General features: G+C 37.7%; 1 protein-coding gene across 1 annotated transcript in view; it reads left to right on the plus strand.

The window, feature by feature from the left end:
- The window catches only part of LOC138047041 (uncharacterized), a 41,246-nt gene that overhangs the window by 11,478 nt on the left and 9,768 nt on the right, over positions 1–20,000 (plus strand). Inside the window, exons 3-5 of the mRNA XM_068893728.1 lie at positions 4,716–5,366; positions 16,519–16,551; positions 16,997–17,026. Of these exons, the coding sequence (XP_068749829.1) occupies positions 4,724–5,366; positions 16,519–16,551; positions 16,997–17,026 (706 nt within the window). The 5' untranslated portion in view covers positions 4,716–4,723. The remainder of the gene's footprint in view (positions 1–4,715; positions 5,367–16,518; positions 16,552–16,996; positions 17,027–20,000) is intronic.

Raw genomic sequence — 20,000 nt, forward strand, 5'->3', positions numbered from 1 at the left:
AACGTAACGGAACGGAACGGAATATACCGGAATAAACCGGAATATGCCGGAATGAGGCGGAATGACACCAGAATGAAACGGAATGAACAAGAATGGTACCAGAATATATCGAAACGCGCCGGAATGACACCGGAATGAGGCGGAATGACACAAATAAAGCGGAATATACCGGAATATGCCGGAACAAGACGGAATGACTCTGGAATAAAACAGAATGACACCGGAATGAGACGGAATAAACAAGAATGGTACCGGAATATACCGGAACGAGGCGGAATGACAACAGTATAAGGCACAAACCAGAAGGACACCAGAATCAAGCTGATTAGCGTGGACCGGAATGACAAGGAACAAAAAGTAATTTTTATCAGTCTAGACTGTGGAAGAATAATTGTTGCAGAAGAGAGAGACTGACAGAAAAAAAAAATTGCATTAAAGGGGAAGTAACAAGTCTTGGAACGAGTCACAATATGTTCTCACAATTCTTCATGTAAATATATTATCAACGATCGATCTTTTTTCTGTGCTTCTGACTTCTTTCTTCAAACAAGGAAAAACTGCGTTCAGGTTCGATAGCATTATGGCCAACAATCGGGAAGAGAAAAAGAGTCTTCCGCCCGTTTGCGTGAATCTATTTCCGTATATCTCCATCACGTGTGGGTCGTGGGAAGCAGGCAAGCAGCAGCGGTAATTAGTTTGTGGTTCGCTGAACTTGATTGTGATTAGTCAATACACAACTGACCAGTCAGAATGAAGTAAAAATGTTCCCAGGTTTTCTGATTCGCACAGTGTAAGCCGCCTCCGAGATCCATGGACAAAAACAATATTATTAGAATAACATTCTGTTTCTCTTGCTACTGCATTTGTTCATGAAAAAAATGTTACTTCCACAACAAATAATTGTTCATTTAGCGACAAATATACCTGTCAAATTTTTCTCGTGATCGAAGTGTGGAAGTAACATTCCGGTGTCATTGTGTTTTATTCCAGAGTCATTCCGCCTTGTTCTGGCATATTCCGGTTTATTCCGCTTTATTTGTGTCATTCCGCCTCATTCCGGTGTCATTCCGGCTCGTTTCGATATATTCCGGTACCATTTTTGTTCATTCCGTTTCATTCCAGTGTCATTCCGGTGTCATTCCGCCTCATTCCGGCATATTCCGGTTTATTCCGGTATATTCCGTTCCGTTCCTGTGTTTAGTAACACCCCTCCATTCTCTAGGAAATGCCCATTGGTTTGGGTTCTTTATGCTCTTGTCACGATTTGACCCACATCTCCACTCGTCGTTTCTCTTCTTTCACCCTTGGGGCAGGCAATGTTTGCTTTTTGGCATTGCAACCCCATGGAGATGGGGTTGTTCTTTCTCCCTGTCAAGTTGGGAGCATTTTAAGTGGGGAATTGCTGCCTGCAGTACCCCTTCAGCCCTGAGCTGAAGCCCAGTTAGGGAGGGGGAATATTGTCACTTCGTTGGACTTTTTAGTACCTTGGCCCCAGGACATTATGCCAGCAACTACAGTGTATGCCCACCTTGCAATACAGGCATAAGGCACCCCTCAGCTGGGCACCTACATTTGTAGGCCCCTCCTCTGGACGTGGTCCATACAGGCGGTTGGTATCATCCATACTTTGCCATTACGTTCCCTGCCCCTTGTTTATGCCCAAGTTGTGTCTATTGTCTTGCTGTGCACTAAAGCATTAAATGATATTTTAGAACAAAATAGATGTTAGTTAATGCCAGAAACAAATACTGGGCAGTCAACCTGGGAGGAGAGCGTGACTTCCCATTGCGTGATTACCTTATTTGGCTCTTTCATTCAATCCCACCATGTGAGCCTTGTTGGTTTGACGTTTTCAAAGCTCAGCTTGTTCTGTTTTCTGTTCTGCAGTTTAATCCCTCTCTCCCTTTATTGTAACCTACTTTAATAGTTCTCTTAAATACATATAAAATGTGTGCAGGGAATTGCTGCCTGTGGCAGTCCTTTAGCCTTGTGCTGAAGCCCTGTTAGGGTGGGGGCATATTGTTACTTTGCTGGACTGGGCTTAACTTGGCGCCAGAAAATTATGCCAGCAACTATGCCCGCCTCGCAATACAGGCGTGACACACCCCCTTGGCTAGGTGCCGAGACCCCTCATCCAGTGGTCCATACGGGCGGTGGGTATTATCCGTGCCTTGCCAGTACATTCCCTGCCCCTCAATTACATATATATACAGAGGTTTCAATAACTTCTGAAAGAGCCGTCCATGATAGCCCATTGAAGGCGGCAGTTTGACAAGTTTATGATAGCATTTTTAGTGAAAATCAAGGTAAACTAGCCGGCGGTGAGAGGCAAAGCAGGCGGCGGTATACTGCCGGTAACCGGCTTCTATTGAAACCCCTGTATATATTATAGTTGTGTCTATTGTCTTACGGTGCACGAAGGCATTAAATGTTGTTTATGTGAAATAAACTTGTGAAACTATTTGGATCTTGCAATCAACTATTTTTGACATGAAATTATTTTAAAAAAACAAGTCGTGTGCGTTTCCGGAATGGTAAGGGTAGGAGAAAAGATAAAATATTGTAGTGCGGGTCACTCGGCCAGTTATATTGATTTAATTGCTTTGTCTGTTGAAACTCTCAAGAAATAAAGGCAGAAATGTGGACGCGAACTCTCTGAATGGCATCTGTTTTAACTTCAAGTTAATTTACTGGTTTTGTAGCACTAACCCAAGGCTAATTTGACCCTTTTTTCAACGGTAAGGCCCATAGTAATAACCAATAGAGCGCTCAAGTTAAACTTGTTTAGTCTTTGGGTTGCAGGTTGATCAATAATGTAACTATTTGAGAAGGATTTTGAAAAGAAGGGTGTGTTATATTCTGTTTTGGTGATTTTGCACTTTCTTGGAGGTACAGTACCGTGCAAAAGTAATGAGAGCGAATTTCGACGAATTTCGAGACATTTTGCCATTTTTCGACGAAAACCAGCGATTTTTGGAACGAAACGAAATATCGCCGAACTTTCGACGAATTTTCGAAAGCGCTATTGTCTTGACACTTTCGAAATTTCGAAATTGTATGCGAATGTTCCAGCGAAAATTCGAACGACAATTCGAGAAGATTCGCGAAATTTCGAAGGAAATGTTTCGAAATTTCGAAGAATGCTCGAAGCGTGTTTCGAAGTTTTGAAGAGTGCAGCGAATTTTCGAGGCTGAGGTAAGTACATTGTAACAGCAGAGGCGGCACGCGCAAGCCGCCAAGATAACCAACGCAACTAACAGAGACTCGAACGCTCTATTCCTCTGACTAACACCGAAATGCGTTAAAATAAACACTGCATTGCACTAGTTCAACAGTTAATAATTAGTACAAACAAATTTATTCAAACAGACTACACAAACGCTGCCAAACTTCAGAAAAAGTAGCGACAAACAAACTTGTTAGCAACTGTGTGTGTATTTTTGCATGTATTATCTAGGTATATTTCAGATTCATTTTCTTTGTTTTTGGAATGCAATGTAAACCTTAAATAAACCAGATAATGAATCAAGATTTGTTTCTTACATTTACTTAGTTTTACAGTAGTCTCCTACTCAGCCGTTCTTAATATAGTGTCGTCACGCGTTGTGTGACGACACTTGTTTTACAGCCCGCGGCAAATAATAGACATTTGTCATAATTTTTTGATGTTGGTGAATTGTTGAACCGATTCTATGTTTCTCTGAAATCATTCACATTTTCGAACTAATGGTATGCAAATCAAAGCGCTTTTTGTCTATGAAGAGGATCAAAACATTGCAAGCTTGACCTTCAATCGGAGTTAGATTTCAACCAGAAACATGCATGCGTAACCCAGATCATGGAGTTTTACAAACCCGCTTGTTGTCATTACGATTCAGTCCTTGAAGGTTTGTCTTGTCTAAAAACAAACGGGCAGTTACTCTACTGAAGCAGAGTGCGGGATAAATCTCTCTAGCTCATTTTTGAAACGCTCTTCAGTCGTGGTGTAAATAAATCAACAAAGCGCGTTTGGTTCCGAGTTACGTATGTTACTGCAATTATAATGTACAGTGTATTTTTAACGACAGTTCACTGCTTCGAAAATTCGAACAAACGAAAGTTCGTTACTTCGAAATTTCGAAAGAGTTCGCAGCAAGGAAAGTTCGTTACTTCGAAATTTCGAAAGAATTCGCATCATTTCGCCGCATTTTTTTCGAAATATCGTATTGAGCGACGCGAAATACCTCGCGAAATTTCGCCGACATATCGTCGAAAATTCGCGAGAACAATAGACGAAATTCGTCGAAATTCGCTCTCATTACTTTTGCACAGTACTGTAGTTCTGTGGTTTCTAGCAGAAATTGATACTGGCACCTTGTTAACCCATTGACCCTTCTGGTGCCCAAGGACAGTCCCCCAGTTGACGAGTAAACAATTTTCTGGCGTCAGACATAGTAAAATCTGTTTTTTTTAGTCTCACTCCCAGGGGTCATTAGGTTAAGTAAAGCATACTGTAGGCTGTACCATCTGTTGATTTTTTCCTAACAGGCACACATCCCTTTTTGCTAAATCCTTCTTGTGCAGGATGGTTAATTATGCCCTCCCAATTTCACTTAAACCAGTCTGTAGTTAATTGCTACACCTATTGCATGCCATATTGCATTGCTTACGTGCAGTTATAGAATAATTCAATTACAATGAACCACAGTCAGTTTGCACATTTATATGGTCAACAGATTGGGACATGGCATCTGGTCCAGCAGTCTTTCCCTCAACAAGAGAGAGCACAAACTATGCCCGTTTGTGCCGTCTTTTAGTGGATGTAGGATCTCAGGCCCTTCGCGATACCTTTGACAGAATACATTCTCCAGCTAATCTTCACAAGATTTTGTCAAATACTTCAGCGCATTACCCTACATTGCTGTTACTGAGAAAGAGAAAAATTTTGAATCCCACACAGTGGGGAAAGCTATACCCAACTGTTTGTTCACCTGTGTCATCAGCCAGCTTTGACATTACGCTTCTGGTGGTATTGCTGCGAAATATATGTGGTTTCAGTCCTCCTGCCAGTACTGGAAGCTGGGACATGCTTCCTCTTGCTGGTGATAACAGTTGTGAGGCAAACATAGCAAGAATCAAGTATTACAGAAATGAAGTCTATGCTCATGCCAGCCAAGCTTCTGTTGATGATGCAACATTCAATATCTTATGGCAGTATATAAGTAATGCATTGCTAGCCCTTGGATCTGGAACAACTTATGCCAGTGCGATCAGCCAACTGAAGACTGAGTGCATGGATCCTGATTTTGAGGAGCACTATCGAGAATTACTAAAGCAGTGGAAAAAGGATGATGATAACACCAAGGAGGAGCTTGATGAGCTGAAAGGTATGCTTGATCTCAAAGGAGTTAATGCCATTAGAGGTTAGTGAATTAAAGGTGTTTTGTGCATCTTGCCAATACAGAGGGTTCAGCTTTCAGAGAATTCTGCCTGCCAAAAGATGAAACCTGAAAAACTACAGAAAATGTTGACTTACTATAATTATTTTTGCTAGAACCAAAACTGTACAATGTACGTAAACAAATCTTTTTTTTCAAGATGTGGAACTCCATTTCTTGCACATAAAAGCTGCGAAAGGGGTCAAGTTAATTTGCTCAAATCAATTCCTTTGGTAGAAAGGAGGAAAGAATTTCAAACGAGCGGTACCGAACGGTTAGTGCGAAGTCTTGCACGTACGAACACAAACAAGAAGAAAACAAGGAGTGATTTCACTTTAACCATTTGCTAATCTTAAAAGCAAAGCAAAATAAAAGCGATAAAGGCACATTTGAGTAAACCAAAGGCTAAAAATAGTAATTTAATTGCCATAAATGTGCTTGTTGTTGTAAAGTACACAGGTAGATTCCCTCAACATAAAATAGAAGCAACAAAATAGACCAAAACTTCCCATTCATACGTAGCGAGGAAAGCGACATCAAAATGGCGGACTGATCCGCTGAGAATGAGACACGCGATTTACCCGTTGCCGTTGACGATTTCGGATATCGACCACATATCATCTTTAGGGGCCGGAGAAAATCAGCGACATTTCCCAGTTTGTTCTCAAAAAACCAGCAGACTCACCTACCCCTAGATGAAATATTTCGAGCTACTCACCCACCACTACACGTGGTTAAACAAAGAATTTGAAGAATTTTCAACCTATTTTGCGTCAAGTAAAGCATAATATTGTGTCCAACCCTTTGGAATAATGACATCTGACACCGGAATTTTAATCAGTTAATATTATGTTGCTTACTTGAAGTATCATGCCCCATTCTAAACCTAATAGTTCTCCGTCCTTCGGACTTCGCACTAAAAAGACTGAGTTTAACATTTTTTTTGCAAAGATGTACTAAAGCAGGGGAATGGACAATTTTAGCTGTTACGTTTCGTTTTCCCATCTCGTACTCCAGGGAAGTTTCTTTCAAAATATGTTCTTATACATGTGCACTAGCCAGCTTGCAGGAGGTACTTTCTATTTGGTTGCCATATTGGACAGGGGAAAGTCGGAAGATCTGGGACGAATGGGGAATGCACCGCCTGCCGTAAAACTGGTCTTTTCTCAGTAGCTGCCCACTTTCTGTTGAGCTTCTGGTTATACATGTATGTCACGCCACAATAATTGATCAATAAACTAAGAGACCATAATAAAGCTGTCAATCACTTAACCATGCAGTTGTAAACAAATTCGCTCTGGAGTGTCTACTTGCACCCAAAAAAGCAGTAAAGAATGGAAGCAAATTGGCAGAATCAGCGGCAAACGATAAGTGTAGGTTTTGCCCATTCCGATTTCTTGTTCAAGACGGAAAGTTTGAAAAATCTGTGAAGCCAACTTCAAGCAGCGAGAAAACAGTGTTCAAGCAACCATGGACAAACTGACGTTGTACATGTACATTGGATCAGATACAACTGTAGGCAAGCAGTTAATTTAATTTCTCTTGAAAAAATATTTTCGAACTCAATCTGTAGGGTCAAGGAAGCTTTTTCCATTTCAAAGGCAGGACAATTGATCCAAATGGTGTTAATATCTGTAAAGAAACATAATATTATCAGCTTTCAGTTTCTTCCGTTATTATTCCAATATTACTCTTTTAGTATTTGAATTGTGAAAAATTCAAAAATACGGTGAAAATCTTTGTAGACTTACAACAGCGGTTTCCTGTTCTGGCTTCAAAATACTGTATTTATTCGATTAAGCGCCCAGGGCGCTTATTTCATTTTTGGACTTTCAGGGTGGGCACTTATTCGAGGTGGGCGCTTATTAAATTTTCACCATTTCAATAAGTAAAAAGTTTATTTTGCAACAAAACATGACAAAATATTAAAGCGTATAAATTGTAACTGTTCATTGTTCGGTTTACTTATGCCCAGGACTAACAACTCATTGTTCGGTCTTCGCAGAAGTCTCTTTAGCTATCATGATTCTCAATGAACTTCAGTGTCATCGTCGCTCAGCCCAATAAGTGAACTTTCTGGTGCTGCCTCCTCGACATCTGACAGTGTAACGTCAGCAAATGGGTCAGTCACGCGAGAAGCTGCTAGTGCTTGCTGCTTGGTGGGGGTACGCGCTTATTCGAGGTTGGGCGCTTATGAACTTTTTCTACCTTCAGGATGGGCGCTTATTCGAGGTGGGCGCTTATTCGAGGTTGGGCACTTAATCGAATAAATACGGTAATCGTTTTTCCTCTAAAAAGTTAGGAAAGACAATGTTCTACATATCACTCGCTTCACATCTGTGGTTTCTCTTGCTTCATTAACTCTGATGATCAAATAATACAATACGTCATTGTTCTGTTGACACCTACTCGACCAATTAGAAACCCTGTCCTCTGGTGGACAGGATTTGACTTTTTGTCCTGAGAAAAGACTAGTTTTCTGGAAGTCGGTGTACATGTATTCCCCAGTCGTCCCAGATCTTCCGACTTTCACCTGTCCAATGTGGTGACCGAAATACAAATTACCACCTGCAAGCAGGCTAGCATGTTCACGTGTATGTATTGCAGGTAATTTTTCCATCCCAGTTAAACTTAATTTTAACTGGAGTTTTTTTTCCTATGAAGGTAACTTTTTTCTAACCAGGCATTTATTTGAACTTTTGCAGGCATTGTTTGCAATTAGGCCTAAGCACTGATCTATAGGTTAGCATGTGGTTAGGGTTAGGGTGACAGGAGCTTTAGTTTTGGCAATACTCACTTACAGGTAGCTCTAACTGGTTTAAAGTGATTAATACTGGTTTAACCCTTTTGCCTTTAAGAGGTTTATTGATCATTGATGAGCTAAAAATTGTCTGATGTAAAACCTGTAGAAAGCCATAATTATTGTTCTTGTGCCATATGCGACAGTTAGTTGTGAAAGTTGATTACTGTTTCTTTATTAAATTTCATGTTTGGTTTTTCACATTTTGTTGATGTTGTGGGTGAAATACAACTTTGTAAGAGTATGTACATGTACTGTATTAATCCAAATTTTGTAGCCAGTGTTACGTTTACTTATTACATGTACAGCGTATCTGTTTTCTATTTCCATTATTTGGCCAAAAAGAACATCAGGATGAAGTGGTGATGTTTTGTCCACCTTATCTATCTTGACACAAACAAAGTTGGTCTCAGTAGTTACATTTCTGGTTATACAGTAGTTGCCTTGTTTTGATTTGTTTCACTTGCTTGCACATATCAATCGAACAATCTTGTGCTTTTCTTTTTACAGAATTTTTCCTTGGTATCAAATCTGCTTTTTCTCCTAATTCTTTGTCAATGTGTTGAGTCTCACATTCAATTTCTGGTTCTTTACTTGCTAATTTGCCTCACTTTCAGTCACTTGTTCCTCTTGTTGTCCAGTGTTCAACTTCTTTTGACATTACATGTAAATTGCAGGTTCTCGTCAAGTGATCTGTGAAACTCTTTTTTGTTGTTGATGAAAATGACAGAGACTCACAAAATTAATAGCGTTACGGAATAATTCATTTTGTATAAAGACAGTGAGTTTGCTGTTTCCCTTTTTAAGACTTTTCATGGCATCTAACTTTTGATAAAAGTCTCCTTGTGCACACAAATAGTATTGATTTCTATGAAGTCCTGGGAAAGTATTCCATGTAAGCAGGCTTGTGCTACCATTACATCATTGGAGGGTGTAAACTGCAGGTTGCAGGTTAGAGTTGCTGTTCACTGTTTCACCATAGCTGAAACAACCTAAAACTTTACTAATGCTAACATTAGGCCTAAAAAACAATGTTTGAACTTAAGGTTAGCATTTTTGTATGTAGGTTTGGGTTGTTTCAGTTATAGTGAAACAATGACTTGCAACCCTAACCTGCAACCTGTAACCTGCACTTTACACCCTCCATTACATTATTACCTTTTACTGTGATGAGTTTGGGACTTAAAAATGAGTAAATCAAAATTTAAAAAAAAAACAATATGACGTCATTATTGAGGCTTATTATCAAAACAACTGGAAATGGTACATGAAAGGCAGGTTGACGATGCTTTAAGAGCATATGTGTTATTTATTGTGCAAGATGATAACGACAGAGCTAAAGATGTTGCCCAGGAAGTACATGTAGGAATTTCATTAGCAACAATTTATAGGATAATAATTAGAAACTAGCTGTCCAAGGCCTTAAAAGGGTTCAAGTTGTCAAGCTGTTCGTTAGTATATAAACCTCAACAAAGGTGTGATCGGATGTGACTCATAGGGACCATTCTTTGAAAAATGTGTAAGAGACCAGTTCCCTAAACGTTTTGGGAAAGCAAACAGGAGGGGAGCAAAATAACACATGTAATTGAGCAAATTACATGTACTTCCAGTTGCTAGACGTTTAAATTCCAGTGTAGGAAAACTACCGGTATTCATTTTGAATTCATGAATTCACAAGTTGGACTATATATACATGTATACACGTGTAATTTACAAGATTGAAAACTACACAACTTTTTTATAGAATTCACCCCAGGTTTAAAATAGAACAACCTAGTGAAAGAAAAAGTATGTGACAAGATTTTTAACTACAACATACATTTAAGCATAATTTATGGAAAAACAAAAGGAAGATTTCTTTGAGAACATCATGAATGAATGAATGAAAACTTATTTCAAACATGGTAAAAATATCAGTATGACAATACAAAACAAAGAAGAAATTCATCTTAAGTAAAATTTCTATTAACTGGTTTACATATTTGCCGTGTGGGAGTCCGATACAGAGAGCCATTTACCAATTCTTCTGTTGAAGTTGCGTAGAGATTTTGTAGTGCGGATATCCTCAGGAAGATCGTTCCAAAGAGAAGCTCCGCTATAACTGAAGCTATATAGCTACTGCATAAGTTGTGTTTTCCAGTGGTATGCAAAGCAAAAGGATGAGTTACCACGTTTTTGTATCCAGTGGTTCTGAACCAAAAAATGTAACAAAAGTATTTTTCAAATATAGATTCTGTTATTGATCACTTTTGTTCTATTATTCAAAGTAAATTTAATTGTTTTGAAACAAAGTATGAGGTTTCATTTCTTAGATGTTTATGTAAACTATCAAATGTAGAAAGGAAACAAATAATAAGGAAGCATAAATCTACTTCAGAAATTGCAGCAAACTGGAAGAAAGAGGAGAGACATTTACAGCCCAATGGACCCAGGGAAAAAAATAAGAACTTCTTTCAAATTGTTTTGAAAAGTACAGGTCTATGGACCCATCGAAAAAAAGATTCTTGTAACACCTATAGTATACCTTGTTTTGTGGTGTACAATAAAGTTATTATTATTATTATTATTATTATTATTATTATTATTATTATTATACTGTCAACAAAAGTACAAATAACCTGGCAGTGCATGAGTATAGGCTACTTAGAGCCTCTTGTTCCAAATCATTTGCTTCACCATTTGATCTAACTTCATTATTCTTGTAAAGGTTTACCAATTCGTTTTACAGGGCTATAGAATTTAAGCCAAATTGAGTCTCCTAACTTCACAAATTGACTCAAAGGTGTGAAAATGTGAATTCTACATGCATGTAAATCGTTCCTCATTTTGAAGACAATAAGGCATCAAATCAAATGTTATTCGCTTAAAGTTAACGGTTACTTTTTTACTTGAGTGGTTATAAGCATTTCCTTGCCTGGATCAGCATTTAAAGAGTAAAACTAACAAAAAAGTCACCACAAAAGCGTGATCGTAGATACAAACGTTTGAATTTATAAAACCGCCAAAAACCTGTAAGAGCTGGACTGATTACCGCTGACTGCTGACCAAAACGAAAAGGACTCACTAGTTTCCAGTCCTGTCTCTCACTGATACTGGAGTTCATTGAAAGGACTAAGTGCTGACTTGGAGTGTGTACATGTAATAATTACTGGGTTGCCAGTATGGCAGTCGGAAAGTGGGAGGGATTTGTTTGTTTTATTTGTTTTCTTTTTTTCTTTTTTTTTATTTATTATTTTTTTTTCCGTGTCGGTAAAAGTCTTGCCTATCGCTCCCCTGCTAAGTGGTATCTTTGTGCATAGAGCCTTCTGCTTGTATTTTCTTAGGATAGAGAGGGTAGTGGAAATGCGTAGATTTCTCTGGTGGACACAGTAGAATGATAAACTTAACCGGCAATGGCGTCGAAAGTCATGTAACGCGAATGGTGTTTTAGTGGATCTTTGAACAAAATATACCCTTATGAAGCTCAATAATGGCAAGTCATTTGGATACTGAACAAGACAGGCGGTGGAATCTTAAAAGCGACGAGTAATGGACTTCGACAACAATCTGTCACCAGTCGAGCCGAAATCAAAGTGAGCTGCATTTCTAAGATTTTGCCAAAATGTGCTGTTATGTACAACCTGTAGAACACTGAAACCAATGGAAAATTCTCTGGTAACTTAAGGGTTCAACAAAGACAGAGAACGAATCGAACACCTTAAGTGGATCTGTGATCAACTCTGCACAATCTTCAGGGAAAAAAAAAATTGCAAATGTGACAGCCAGGAATTATTTGAAAGAAAGCTTGTCGTCTATTTTGTGCTTCATTATTCAAGGAAAAGGTTCTTCATGGAAACGGTTTGATCCTGAAATTTTAGTTTGTTGTAATATTGCGCATATTTGACACGATTGAGTTTTTTCTCTTCACGCACGCAATAATAGCAAATATGTTGTTTGTTTCAAAAAATTGTTCGCTGGAAAAGGTGGCCTTAATGAATTCATCATGTTTTATAATATGCGAGCTTAACTGGATAGTTTTTATGGCAATAGTAAAGCATTTTAGTGTCAAAATGAGGTTAGCATTTTTCTGTTGTGCTAACTTAATTAATAAGTATAAATATACATTCTGCCTCGTGAGTTTGTTATTCTCGTTAACCAGCAATGGTGTCGAAAGTCATTGCAACGCGAATGGCATTTTAGTGCAGCTTATGTTGTTTGTTTCAAGAAAATGTTTCTCTGGAACAGGATTCTGCGATATTTTCTGCCTTTGTGAATTATAATATCGTGTTGTGTATTGAATTTTCAAGCTTAAGGTTGAAACGTGATATGGGAGGATATTTTTAGTATTGCTCTGTAAGCAGAAAGGTTTCATGAAAATAAACAGGTCTGTTGGAAGCGTGCTTGAGTTTCAACAAAATGAGCCCCAAAATCAACAAAAAATTGTGACGCTGGTGAATAATAAAGTAGCTGCTATTTCCAAAATGATGGAATTACCTGGTGATAAGTAACCTCGTCTTGGAGAGTAAATTTTTGACTTTCCAGAAACAATGGTGGGCGATTGTGATCTTTGTTTTGAATTCGCTCATTTATTGTCAAACTTTATAACACTTGACAGAAAAAGAAACTTACGAAAACCCGGTATCTTTCCATCATTTGACACAGATGCTTCACTGTTTGGCAAGTAAACATGCTGCGGTAACTTAATCGCGGCGCCCGCTGAATTCCGGCGATGTCACTTTTGATTTTGCAATTTATTTGTGCAGCCAAAATGTACAATAACAAAATTGAACGTAGCAAAAATCTCCTAAAATGTTTGTCGCTGATCGTAACTGTTTATATTCTATATTCACGGTTCAAAATTAATGTTGTTTTCATGTCGTAAATATGTTATTCTCGAGCGACCGTCCTGGAAACTTCCTTCTGCTCTTTCTAAAAACTGTGTATCAATATTTATTTACTTTTGCATCAATATTTTTTGCATAAGCAAGCTAACAAAATTTGTACCTTGCTGAGTTTGCATTTGTTAGCGTTAATAGTATTTTCGGTCCAAGGCTTCTGTTTTACGAAGGGGTATATGTTTTTGGTCACCCATCCAGACACTAACCCCGCCGGACCCCTAGGGATTAACTTTAGTAAACTCTAGTATTACAAAGCTGTCAGATGCTCAGAGGGCATGCTCAAACTTGTGGTGAAAAGAAGTTTATCAACATGTCAGCCGAGAAGCCAATGTTTCTCACAGCCCATTTATTTTCTTCGATCTTTCTGGGTTCAGTACCTTGCTAGTAACCACATGTCTTCTCAGGCTATTTACCTAAGACTTCTACCTTGGCACTACAATGATAGACAATACCAAAACAATATCGTGCACTGTTAGAGCTACATATTACGCGAGGACAGATCTGTTTTGTCGTATGAACGTGTGAGGACCTGTGAGCCAAAGGGCCTCTGCTGGTATGACTTCTGGGTGACCCCTTAAATGGTCTTAATGACCCCCCAACTTGAAAAAAATTGTCTGGAACGGTGCACATACCACAGGCAACCCAGTGTACCCTCACGGAGGGTCTAGTTTTCAAGAGTAATGCATCATGTTCCTTTTGGAATAAGGCCGGAGAGAACAAGGTAATCCGTTGATTGGTATTTCTCACAATCTATTGAATACATTGAAATAAAAGCTTTCTTTTTCATTTCTCCCTGTACAGAGTGATTTTATTATCCAAGTTTGGAGCCTTTAAAGGACATTGCTTAATTTAGCTAGGTACATGTATTACAAACAGTGAATTAACTCGAAAGATATCATATTCACATTGGCATGCTTTGAATAAGACCAAACCTTGTTTAATGTTATACATTGTATATGTATTGAAGGTTGAAGTTGAAGTCATTTTTTCAAGGCACTAGATGAAATCAAATCCTAAAAGGGCACTTAAACTTTGATTGTTGTCTCACTGGCACATACAGTGCTATTGCACAAAGTTCTCAAGAATTTCAACTCACTCAAGTGACCCTCAGGTTGAATTATTGAACGGAATTCCTAAAGATTCCCATAAATTGCTAGTCCACAGTGCCCTTTTAGCTTTCAATTCCCAAAAATTTCCAAGAGTTCCAACTCACTGAGTTTTGCTGATGGCATGATTTGGAAATCCTATGAATTTGCTTAATTCCTATGTTAATGTATAACATAGGAAATAGATGTAGTAGGTAAAGTCTATGTGGATTTTTATTCCTGTTTTTTTTTTTTTTTTGTGAGTGCTATGTGAAGACTATTTTACCGGAAGGCATAGTAAATATATACAGCAGGCCTTTGCTTTTACATGGGAAATAGATACCAGTATGTTGACTCTATGTAACTTTTTACTCCTGGTTTGTTTCAGTTGGTGCAGTATACTTTATACTCAGGTCCAAAACATACGCAATAGATAGCAGTACTGTTATAAAGTCTATTTAGGGTGTTTTCATGTTTTTTGTTTAGTAAGTGCTATGTAAAAACTATTTTACCCCAAGACATAGTAAATATATAGCAAGCCTTTGCTTCAACATAGGAAATAGATAGCAGTATGTAAAGTATATGGAAATGTTATATACACTCCTGTTTGTTTATGTGGGTGTAAAAACTATTTCATCCCACTACATAGCAAATGCATAGGAAGCCATAGGAAATAGATAGCAGTATGTAAAAGCAATGTAAACTCTTCTTCATTTGATGTGCTATGTGAAAACTATGCTTTACAATCACATACCAAAAGCATAGTACGCATTTACTATGTAAGTGAAAAGTATACTTGGACTTCAGATAACATAGTCAATATATAGCTATTTAAAAACTATGTGAAGATTTTCAATAGTGTTCATATAGCTATTTGAGAGCTATGTGACCTTTAAATAGTATTGCAATAGTAATTGCATATGCTTTACACAGACTGAACTATGTAATGTAGCAAGTGACATAGTTATTACATAGCTATTAGGAGCAGGAAATAGCCTTTATATAGCTCAACATAGTTATGTGATAAACTTTACATAGCATTTACATGTGTCTGGTTCTACAAGGGTAGGTTTGGGTTGTTTCAGTTATAGTGAAACAATGACATGCAACCCTAACCTGCAGCCTGCAACCTGCAGTTTACACCCTCCATTACATTATTACCTTTTACTGTGATGAGTTTGGGACTTAAAAATTGAATAAATCAAAATTTTAAAAAAACCAATATGATGTGATTATTGCGGCTTATTATCAAAACAACTGGAAATGGTATATAAAAGGCAGGTTGATGACGCTTTAAGAGCATATGTTTTATTTATTGTGCAAGATGATAACAACAAAGGTAAAGATGTTGCTGAGGAAGTAGGAATTTAATTAGCAACAATCTGTAGGATAATGATTAGAAACAAGCTGTCCAAGGCCTTAAAAGGGAAATTGGCAAGCTGTTCGTTAGTATAAACCTCAACAAAGGTGTGATCGGATGTGACTGATACAATAAACTAGAGGGACCATGCTTTGAAAAATATGTAAGAGAACAGTTCCCTAAACTTTTTGGGAAAGCAAACAGGAGGGGAGCAAAATAGTACTTGGGCAAATTACTTCCAGTTGCTAGACGTGTAAATTCCAGTGTAGAAAAACTATTCATTGAATTCATCAATTCACAAGTTGGACTATACACGCGTAATTTACAAGATTGAAAACTAAACAACTTTTTTATTGAATTGACCCCAGGTTAAAAATAGAACAACCTAGTGAAAGAAAAAGTACCTGACAAGATTTTTAACTACAACATACATGTATGCATAACTTATGAAAAAACAAAAGAAAAATCTTCTTTGAAATCATCATGTGGTCTGGAATGGGAAAACAAAACGTACCAGCCAAAAAGGTCCATTTGTAGGTCGGTGTGATCATCACTAAAATGATACATGTGTTAAGGATTTGCACATTAATGAAATGCAGACACTAACTTTGTTAGTTGCTAATCCTTCTCCAAGTTATTATCATATATTTTCTGCAAAGCTGGGAAAAATAATCACAGATTGTCCCTTCCAAACCTGCATGTTATTGCATAGACAAAATTAATGGTATTACGCTCAACACTCCAACTCCAAGCCCTAAGTTATTGTAAGTTGTACATGTAAATTACACATGATTGTTGGATCTAGTAGTCATTCCAACTTCCATAAAGTGCATCCACATAAATGTGTTGTAGGAAACATTGCTTCCAGTAACAGTCTCATCAGAAGACTATGTTATGCAGGGGTTTCCATGGTTCATAAAGCCACATTCAGAACACACAATGCAGTAATTAAATTATCTTGTTTCTTATTTTATTCCAGAAATGGTGAAGTCAGAAGTCAAAGAAGTGAAAGGTGTGTTAATTTGTCAATTTTAATGAAACAACCATCCTACACCTTATTCCAGAATGGCGGCCATTTTAGTATTCCTTTGTTTGCTTGAAAATCGGCCAACTGTCCAGAAAGGAAGAAAAAAGCTGACACTAATGATTATTCAATACCTACTTTGAACCCTCTAACCCTTGAATGGCCTCCATTGATAAGTAAAGTTGTTTGGTGTTAGAGTAAAATCTATTATCAGTGTCACTAAGGAGGAAAAGAATTAAAGGTGACATTCATGAGTGGATGTTCATGTTGTTAACCCATTTACCACTCAACTCAGGTCACCCAATTTCACAACTGCTGAAAAGGGCCCCATTCACTGTCCATTGTAGTGTTGTGTTAGAGAGAGACTTTTAGGTGAAACAAACCAATAAAGCACAATGTGGTAATTATTATCTTGTTTCTTATTTAAATCCAGAAATGAAGTCAGACGTCAGAGAAGTGAAAGGTGTGTTTATTAATTTTAATGAAACAACCATCATACACCTTGTTCCAAAATGGCGGCCATTTTAGTATTCGACCCTTTGTTTCCTTGAAACTTGGCCCTTTTGGCCTCGCTTTCAATCGTAAAATTCAAAAGAATAACTTCATTTAACCTTGAATGAGGCCCAAAAGGGCCAATTTGCACTCAAACCAAAAATACTAAAATGGTGGCCATTTTGGAATAAAGTATAATTATAATAAATTGTGATTTATACATGTAGTAACAGCTGAAGAACTACAATAGAAGTCTCACTTGTGTATTTACTTGGCTACATGTTACACTGTACGTGGCTGCAGTTATGTGATCACTTAAATAATAGGGTGGATTGAGTAGTAGAATTCAGAAATCAAAAACCAAAATTAAGATGAATAATTGAATAAGATGGAAAGAACATTGATTGAAATGTTTGGCTTCATGAAAATCGTTTCTGGTTTTCTTCAGAAAATCATAATAGGATCAATGAGATTAGAGGATGGAGATTTTATGCATAGTTTATGCATGTGGAATTTTTAAAGGAGAAACAAACCAGATGATGCCCATTTTGTATTGCTGGGAAGTGATCAACTAGCTGGCTAGGATAAAATTCTCTGGGTTAAAAAAATTATTAGAGGCGGATTTAGAGCCACCTTAAATTTTCCAATCATAGAGGTAGTTCTAAATACACTCCTGAGAAATTTTTAACTTTGCAAAGTGTTACTTTACAGCAATAGTAATCGGGGGTAGAAGCAGAATCCTGAAACATAAATCACAGTGGTTATGAGTGGTTGAATTAGAAGGAATGATGAACGTTTGTGTTCAAGGCTTGGGAATCATGAATTACGAGAGATGGTTAAAAGAATCACAAATAACAAATGGTTAATGAAGCATGAATCCATTGGGCTAAAAAATGACAGGAATCACCAATATTGATGGTCAAATGATTCCGCTTCCACCTCCTATAATAAAATTAATAGGGGTCACCACGATTTAGTTATCAGGCACATGTACATGACATTGTATAAGGATGTCAAGACAAAATATTGGGTAGATCTCTTGTTGCTATAATTATGGTAAACAATTACATCACAATATCTATCACATTTTGTTGAATGACAAGTGGTTTTTTACATAGTACCATAACATAGGTGTATGGTGATACAGGGTCGTAGAGTCTGCCCTAATAATGGTTTTGTGTTGAGCCTTTTTAATCTTTTTCCTCACCACATGGAAGAGGGAAGGGGCAGATACAAAAGACAAATTCAAACTCAAATGGAAATACTGCCTGATAATGGAAAATAGTTTTTTCAAAGTATGCCAGTGATGTCTTTTTTTCCTGTTGTTGTTGTTGTTGTTTTGCATTTTGCAATAATTAAATTAATTTTCATAAAGTGCCCTTTCTTGTGATTTTTCTCACCAACTAGCAAACTGAATTGTACTTATGATTATTTAATTTTAACACATTACTGACAGGGGGTGCTCGTCGGAAATTTTGAAAAGAACCCCGAAGAGGTATCAAGATCCTGTCTTGTGGGCGTGGCATGAAATTTTTTTCACCCCTAAGAGGTAGCAAATTATAGGTTTTAACTAGACAAAATTAAAAATTAGTTTATTGTCAAGTGTCTGCTGTGATAATGTTCGGCTCAACACCCTAAAAGGTGCCACTTAAGCTCCTGCTGTGGACCTTTTGAGGCTGAACACCCTAAGAGGTACGAAAACCGCTTTTTTTAACCCCTAAAAGGTACAACAAGCACTCCCATCCTTTCCCCCCTCCCTCCCCCGGGGAAAATGTCTTGTCCGGCCTTGTCAGCTAGTGTACGGTGGACCAAGATTTTTTGTCGGGCTTCACGCGCACTGCAACCAATTGGGAAGTGTCAAAAGAGTCACGTGAGCAAGTGTATTTTTCAACATGGTGGAGATCGGAGAGACTTTTCGACATCTGAAAAAGAGGATAAGCTCGTTGCAAGCTTTTGGATAATCGGCCCAAAGCCTCAGTGCAGTTAGTCGTGAAAAAAAGTCGGCTATTGCACGGCAAGCTGGTGGCCTTTCAGCCAATTTTTCCCGGATAAAAAATCTTTGGTGGCTCAGGATTTCCTGACCCTTCCAGTGCACCACCGGCGCACAGGATTAGGTGACACGTTGTCATTGTCAATCCTATTCTTGACCTGGTTTGTTTGTTGTGCCAGATCTTGACATGTCCTTTAGTTTCTCTGTTTCTTTAATTTCTTCTTCCTCGTTCTTTCTTTCTGGAAGGTAGAGTACCTCTTCTTTTCCAATGGAGTTTTATTGGTAGTATGAGTGCCATAAAGATAATTACAGACCCATCTCTGTCCTCAAATTTTTTAGTAAAATATTTGAAAAAGCTATGTATCATCATCTCTATAAATACTTGGAAAATTTGAAGATTCTCTATCCACTTCAGTTTGGTTTTAGGGAAAATTGTTCTACTATACATGCATTTATTTCAATCACTGAATCTATCCGCCACTCCATTGATAATAACGAATTTGGTTGTTGTAGATTCATTGATTACAACAAAGCCTGTAATACGGTTAATCTCAGAATCCTATTAACTAAGCTCAACCATTATAGAATAATAGGTAATGCACTTGAATCGTTTGAATCTTATCTATCCCACAGACTGCATTATGTATTTGTTAATGGTCATAACTCAATTTCTCAGCCAGTTACTTGTGGTGTTCCCCAAGGATCCATTCTTGGACCCCTTTTATTCTTACTATATGTAAACGACCTCCCAAACCCCTCAAGCCTACTAACATTTGACTTATTTGCTGATGATGCTAATCTTCAGTAGAAACCTTAACCAAGTTGAAGTAACTCTAAATCAATAACTCAAATCTGTTGCTGACTGGCTGAAGTGCAATCGCTAAGTGTGCAGTATCTCAAAAACTAATCTTTTCCTCTTTCACTCAAACAAACTTAAGTCTGACCTGTCATTTTG

The sequence above is a fragment of the Montipora capricornis genome, chromosome 4, assembly GCF_036669925.1.
Source record: "Montipora capricornis isolate CH-2021 chromosome 4, ASM3666992v2, whole genome shotgun sequence".
Taxonomy (NCBI): Eukaryota; Metazoa; Cnidaria; class Anthozoa; order Scleractinia; family Acroporidae; genus Montipora; species Montipora capricornis.